Source organism: Mus pahari, chromosome 19 (genome assembly GCF_900095145.1).
Source record: "Mus pahari chromosome 19, PAHARI_EIJ_v1.1, whole genome shotgun sequence".
NCBI lineage: Eukaryota > Metazoa > Chordata > Mammalia > Rodentia > Muridae > Mus > Mus pahari.
The window spans coordinates 81,168,319-81,176,096 of NC_034608.1; the positions used below are offsets into that span (position 1 = coordinate 81,168,319).

At 43.3% G+C, this 7,778-nt stretch overlaps 1 protein-coding gene and 1 pseudogene across 4 annotated transcripts in view; both read left to right on the top strand.

Annotated features, from left to right (window-relative positions):
• Positions 1-7,778, top strand: part of March1 (membrane associated ring-CH-type finger 1) — a 799,133-nt gene that overhangs the window by 776,038 nt on the left and 15,317 nt on the right. For 2 of the 4 annotated variants that reach the window (XM_029532226.1, XM_029532227.1), the window contains exon 7: positions 1,266-1,413. In XM_029532226.1, coding sequence (XP_029388086.1) covers positions 1,266-1,413 — 148 coding nt within the window. The remainder of the gene's footprint in view (positions 1-1,265; positions 1,414-7,778) is intronic. The other 2 variants (XM_029532228.1, XM_029532229.1) reach the window with 1 other exon arrangement.
• Positions 6,642-7,382, top strand: LOC110336589 (annotated as a pseudogene).

Consider the following 7,778-nt stretch of genomic DNA (forward strand, 5'->3'; position numbering starts at 1 on the left):
AGGAGGAGGAAGATGAAGAAGAAGAAGAAGAAGAAGAAGAAGAAGAAGAAGAAGAAGAAGAAGAAGAAGAAGAAGAAGAAGAAGAAGAAGAAGAGAAGTAGAGAAGTAGAGAGAAAGAGAGCAGAGAATGAGAGAGAAGAGAAACTAAGCCTTGAAAAGTTGCCCAGAAAGTAGCCTGTGTATATTTATTAAGCACCTTCCAGATATCCCTGCTTCCAGTTGAGAACTCCCATTCTGTGTCGACGCTAGACTGTGACACTCCTTCTGTTATTTCTCTAGTACATAAAGCTGGCAACAAAAACTGTTAACTCCCTGTGTGGCTCTCAGTCCACCTTTGAAATCCTTGTTCAATCATCTCATCAACCGTGCAACGCTTGCCCTGTTAGATAGAAATCCATGCAATGAAAGCTGTCAGTCACTACGTATAACCTGGTACCATAGTAAAGTAATGGACTGAAGCCTGAAAGGAAGTAAAAACCATCTCATTGTGTGTGTGTGTGTGTGTGTGTGTCATGTGCACACACACAAGTAGCAGTCACACATGCACACACACACACACACACACACACACACACACCGTTGAGTGAAAGTCCATCATTCACACTGGGTATTTCCCTCTACCAGTCTCCACTGAGCTGTGTAGTTTTGTAACTGTGTTTCTCACTGAACCTGGAGCTCACTGGGTCAGTAGTCCTTCTGGCCAGGGAGCCCAGGGGTCCTTCTGACTCCACCTCCCAATGCTGGCATTACAGTCACATGCTACTGTGCCTTGCTTTTTTACCAACTCACTCATCCCCACACTACTTAAAATCATACAAAACCATGAACCTACTTCATTCTTATTGCAGAGTGAGTTACAAACTGGCTTAACATTTGGAGCCTAGGAAATTATTTCTTCCAGGACTAAGAGCACTGACTGCTCTTCTGAAGGTCCTGAATTCAAATCCCAGCAACCACATAGTGGCTCACACCTGTAATGAGATCTGATTCCCTCTTCTGGAGTGTCTGAAGACAGCTTCAGTGTACTTATATATAATAAATAAATAAATCTTTAAAAAAAATAAAGGTTTTAAAAAAAATTATTTCTTCCAAATTAAGTTGTATTTACGTGATCGGTGATGATTTCATATCTCCCCAAATGCAGTTTTACTTGAGTATATCAGTGTCGTGTTTACACTGTGGATTCCTGTCTGGAATGCAAAGTGAAAGCGAGATGTTCTGGTGGTAAACGCAGCAGTGAGTGAGTTAATCCTTTCTGTTTACAGTGGGAAAAGCTCCAGATGACCACGAGCGAAAGGAGGAAAATATTCTGCTCTGTCACGTTCCACGTCATCGCTGTCACCTGTGTGGTGTGGTCCTTGTATGTGTTGATAGACCGGACAGCGGAGGAAATCAAGCAAGGTAACGACAATGGTAAGGACCTCTCCCCGCTCCTTCTCCCATCTCCTGATGGGACGGATGCAAGGGCGCACAGGGAGCCATTTCCAAAGTTTAGATTTCCCTTAGGTTTCCAGGTGGGACGCCTGAGCAAGGGCCAGAACTTGCAAGCAAGCCTCTCCAAGTGTCTCCTTGATCAACTCTATCTACAATGCACGGGCCACCTGAGATTCTCAAATTAGGACTTGGGATGTGTTGGTCCCGGGCGAAGCTTAGCTATGAGGGCTGCATGGGTACCATTTGCCACTTCAGACTTCCAGAGGCTCACTGAGCACCAAGCTCTGCCTGGCATGAAAACGCAAATGGGTAGAAAAGTGGAGAGTTGCTGGGCTGTGGTGGGGCACATCTTTAATCCCAGCACTGAGGAGGCAGAGGCAGGCAGATCTCTGTGTTCAAAGCCAGTCTGGTCTACAAAGAGAGTTCTAGGATAGCCAGGAACCCTGCCTCAAAAAAGGGAAAAAAAATAATAATAAGGAAAAGGAAAAGAAAGAAAGTGGAGAGTTTTAAAGTTTTATTTAATTCACCCTACCTGCTGCTTCTTTGATGGCCCAAGGTAACACTGCAGTAGAGCCCGTGTCCTGGCTCCCTCATGCCGGCTTAGCACTGTAGTTGAAAATTTTAGCCACGCCTAGTTTGTAAAGGACACTATTCAGGCTACAAAGAAAGACACTACAAAATATATTATATTTAAAGCCTTCCCAGGCCTGCCCACTTGGGGCAGTGGTGCACACAGTATGTGAGTTTCCTGAAGTGGGATGGACTTTGAAGGTCCTGGCCTGCATAGCTCCTGGTGCACACAGTTGTTTAAGGGACGAAGAGCTGGAGTCTGACTGGCAGACCCTAGTGTTCTTTTATTAAAAACCAGAGATCTATGAAAAGCCTATGTTTAGTCTAAATGCTGGAAAACCAGGCTGGACAGAAGTGTTTTTAGAACCCATTCATGCAACATTAACTCATTTATAAACTGAATCAGTTAAAGAGAGCTTCTGTTTTACCACATTGTGACTTTTTCCAGAGTTTTTGCAGCTCAGGCTGCTTTCTTAATAGAATGCAGGATAACTAGCCCGAGGATGGCCCCACCCACAATGGGCTGTACCTTCTACGCCCTCCTTCATTGGTCACTAAGAAAATGCCTTGCAGCAGGATTTTATGGAGCCATTTTTCAGTTGAGATTCCCTCCTCTCAAGTGATTCTAGCTTGCGTCAAATTGACATAAAACAACCAGTACAACTGACCCTTGTCAACTTGACACATCAACACATCACTTTTTCTTTTTCTTTTCTTCTTTTTTCATTTCTCTTCTCTTCTATCCTCCTCCTCCTCCTCCTCCTCCTCCTCCTCCTCTTCTTCTTCTTCTTCCTCTCTCTCTCTCTCTCTCTCTCTCTCTCTCTCTCTCTCTCTCCCCCACCCTACCTCCTTCCCTCCCTCCCCTTCTCCCTCCCTCCCTCCCTTCCAGTTTCCATGAGCCCCTGTGAGCCCTGCCTAGTTGACTCTGGGCCATGTTCTCATGATGTCCTTGACTCTTCTGGCTCCTATAAACCTTCCTCTTTTCTTTCATTGTTTCTCTGGCTTCGCATAGTGTTTAGCTGTGGGTATCTGCATCTGCTCCCAACAGTTGGTTGAAACTGCCTCTCTGATGACAGTTGAGCTAGGCACCAATCTATGAGCATAACAGATAATCATTAGGAATTATTTAATTGATGTTATTATTTTATTGTTTGTTTGTTTATTTACTTATTTGCAAGTTGTATTCAGCTTTATCCTGGGTTTCTAGGCTGACCTACCTCTGGTTCCTGGCCATTCATACAGTGTTAGGCAAGGGCTCCCTCTTGTGGCAAGGACTTCTAATTAGACCAGTCACTGGTTGTTCACTTGCACAAATTCTGTGTCACCAGTAGTACTCCAGTGCATTTTGCAGGCAGGGCATATGGTAGGTTGAAGATTTTGTGGCTGGATTGATGTCCAGTCCCATTGCTGTAGGCCTTGCACAGGCAAGAAGATGACTGGTTTGGGCTCCATGTCCCCCATTACTATGAAACATCACTAGAGTCATTCTCATAGATTCCAGGGAATTCTCACAGTACTAGGTCCCCCTCAGTCCCCCCTTTCCCAGGGCAATCCATGCATTGCCCGTTGAGTCCTAATTATTACTTAGCCTCTCCAGGTCTATGTATTGTAGCATGATTATCCTTTACTTAACAACTAATATCCACTTATAAGTGACTGCATACCATGTTTGTCTTCCTGGGTCGGGCTAACCTCACTCAGGGTGATTTTTTTTTTTTCTCAAGCTCTATCCACTTGCTGCAAATTTCATCAGGTCACTGTTTCTAGCAGCTGAGTAATACTCCATAAGCTCATCACTCTTATATTAGAACATTTCATTTCTCATTTATGTCCAAGTTAATGCATTGATATCACAATCTAAAACATAAAAAACTTGAAAAGTCCCACACTTCTTACAAATCCAAACACATTAAAATTTTGATCTCTTTCAAATATCTAATCTCTTTTTCTAAAAAAATCCAATTCCGCTTTTAAAAGTTTAATGTCTTTTAGCTGTGGGCTACTGTAAAAATCAAAATTAAGTTAAATGCTTTCTTCAAGAGGGAAAAAAACCAAGGCACAGTCACACCCTGAACAAAGCAAACTCCAACAGTGTAAATAACTCAAGGCTGATATCTGGGGTTCACTCCTCCAAGAGTCTTGGGCCACTTCTCCAGCTCTGCCCTCTGCAGCACACACAGCTCGTCTTCTAGGTTCCAGCTAGCTCTACTCCACTGCTGCTGCCATTCGTGGCAGACATCCTGTGGCACCGGAATCTCTGAAACTGCTGGGGTCCCTTGCTATGACTGCGCTGCACTTTCACCAGGAGCCTCCCTTGGGCTTTCTTCAAGTGCCGAGCATCAGCTGCTTTTCATGACCCCTTCATGTCTTCAGAACCAGTACTATGTGGGTGACCCTTACACTACCGAGTTCAGCCTCCAGCACAGCGTGAGGTACAACCTTGGCCACTTCCAGAACTCAGCTTCTATGTGCTGACCTTTAGGAAACAGTTCCCAGAAGACTTCACCTCAGCAGTTCTAGTCTATTATTATTATTATTATTATTATTATTATTATTACTATTATTATTATTAATTTTCTTTATTTACATTTCAAATGTTATCCTCTTTCCTAGTGCCCACTCTGAAAATCCCCTATCACCTCCCCCGCTCCCCAACCCACCCACTCCCCCTTTCTGGCCGTAGCATTCCCCTATACTGGGGCATAGAACCTTCATAGAACTAAGGGCATCTCCTCCCATTGATGACCAACTAGGCCATCCTCTGCTACATATGCAGGTAGAGCCATGAATCCCGCCATGTCTTTTCTTTGATTGGTGGTTGTCTTAGTCAGGGTTTCTATTCCTGCACAAACATCATGACCAAGAAGCAAGTGGGGAGGAAAGGGTTTATTCAGCTTATACTTCCATACTGCTGTTCATCACCAAGTAAGTCAGGACTAGAACTCAAGCAGGGCAGGAAGCAGGAACTGATGCAGAGGCCATTCAGGGATGTTCTTTACTGGCTTGCTTCCCCTGGCTTGCTCAGTCTGCTCTCTTATAAACCCAAGACTACCAGCCCAGAGATGGCACCATCCACAAGGGGACTTCCCCCCTTGATCACTAATTGAGAAAATGCCTTACAGCTGGATATTGTGGAGGCATTTTCCCAACTGAAGCTCCTTTCTCTGTGATAACTCCGGCTTGTGTCAAGTTGACATAAAGCTAGCCAGTACAGTGGTTTAGTCCCATGGAGCTCTAGGGAAAGAGGAACTGATAAGAAGCCTGGGACAGGATCCTTCCTGTTTCCCACTGCACCATGGAGCTGATCCTGTGCCACAGCTCTCCATACCCAAATTCCTCCTAGACAGAACTGGTCTCCCAGGAGAACTAGCATACAGGCTTGCAGGAGGGACAAGCCACAGTCAGAGACAGCAAGATCAGCTAACACCAGAGATAGCAAGATGACGAGAGACAGGGAAAGAACATAAGCAACAGAAACCAAGGCTACTTAGCATCATCAGAAACCAGTACTCCCACCACAGTGATCCCTGGATACCACCAACATACCAGAAAAAAAAGACTCTGATTTAAAAATCACATCTCATGGCGATGATAAAGGACTTTAAGAAAGGCATAAATAACTGATTTAAAGAAATACAGGAGAACACAGGTAAACAGGTAGAAGCCCTTAAAGAGGAAACACAAACATCCCCTAAAGAAATATAGGAAAACACAACCAAATAGGTGAATGAATTGAACAAAACCATCCAGGATCTAAAAATGGAAATAGAAACAATAAAGAAATCACAAAGAGAGACAACTCTGGAGATAGAAATCCTAGGAAAGAAATCAGNAGNCATAGATGCAAGCATCAACAACAGAATACAAGAGATAGAAAAGAGAATCTCAGGTGAAGAAAATTCCATAGAAAACATGGGCACAACAATCAAAAAAATGCAAAATGCAAAAAGATCCTAACTCAAAACATCTAGGAAATTCAGGACACAGTGAGAAGATCAAACCTAAGAATACTAGGTATAGATGAGAATGAAGATTTCCAACTTAGAGGGCCAGTAAATATCTTCAACAAAATTATAGAAGAAAACTTCCCTAACCTAAAGAAAGAGATGATCATGAACATACAAGAAGCTACAGAATTCCAAATAGACTGAACCAGAAAAGAAATTCCTCCCAATATATAATAATCAATACACCAAATGCACTAAACAAAGAAAGAATGTTAAAAGCAGTAAGGGAAAATGGTCAAGAAACATATAAAGGCAGACCTATTAGAATTACACCAGACTTCTCACCAGAGACTATGAAAGCCAGAAGATCCTGGACAGATGTGATACAGACCCTAAGAAAACACAAATACCAGCCCAGGCTGCTATACTCAGCAAAACTCTCAATTACCATAGATGGAGAAACAAAAGTATTCCATGATAAAACCAAATTCACACAATATCTTTCTATGAATCCAGCCCTTCAAGGAATAATAAAGGGAAAACTCCAACTCAAGGAGGGAAACTATGCCCTAGAAAAAGCAAGAAAGTAATCTTTCAACAAACCTAAAAGAAGATAGCTGCAAGAACAGAATCCCAGCTTCTTCTCGGGCCTGCTCCCTCGGCAGCTTCCCATACCTTCAGCCGGCCACCATGGGGAAATGGGATAATCGCGTGGCCTACATGAATCCAATAGCAACGGCTTGGTCAAGGGGTCCAGTCCAGTCTTCAGGACCAACAATCCAGGATTATCGGAATCAACCAAGGCCTACCTGGGAGGAATTCAAGGAACAGCTGGAAAAGAAAAAGAAGGGCTCCAAGGCTTTGACTGAGTTTGAAGAAAAAAATGAATGAGAATTGGAAGAAAGAACTAGAAAAACATAGAGAAAAATCATTAAGTGGAAATGAGATCTCATCCAAAAAAAAGACAGAAAAAGGAAAAAGAAAAGAAGAAATCTGGTAGGTATTCATCTTCTTCTTCATCAAGCTCTGATTCTTCCAGCAGTTCTTCAGATTCCAAAGATGAGGATATAAAAACAAACAAAAAGAAGGAAGAAAAAGAAGAGCCGTTGCCATAAGTCTCCTGAGACCTCAGGGTCGGATTCCGATTCAGACAGCAAGGATGGTTCAGAAAAGAAAAAGAAGTCCAAGGATGTAACTGGAAGAGAAAAGGACACTAAAGGACTCAGCAAAAAGAGAAAGATGTACGAACATAAACCATTATCATCTGAGTCGCTGTCAGAGTCAGACTGTGGAGAGGTGGCAAGCAAAAAAGAAGAAAAGCGGTGAAGAGCGGGAGAGGACAACAGACAAAGCCAGAAAGAGAAGGAAGCATAAGAAGCATGGCAAGAAGAAGAAAAGAAGGCTGCCAGTTCACGCTCAGATTCGCCCTAGTGCCCAGGAAGCCCAGGACCCTTGCAGAGTGCAATGTCAGAGGAGCTCAACTGTGAAGATTACCACATACTCAGTAACGTGCATGACTTCCCTTGTTCTTAGACTTGTCCTGGACTAGTCAGTAGTCACTTGGATTCCGCTGTGTGAAGGGCCATGATTGTTGCCTGCTGCTTGAACACCTTTTCCTCTTCCAGTGCCTGGTGACTCTGGGAGATAGTACTTTGCAGTCATACTAGTGGTTAAGATATTTGGAATAAAGCTAATATTTTTTACTAGAAGTACTTAAGAATAAATCAACAGAAACTGAATCTGGATCCATCTTTTAAGATGTAACCACAGCACTCAGGAGGCAGAGGCAGGTGGATTTCTGAGTTCGAGGCCAGCCTGGTTTACAGA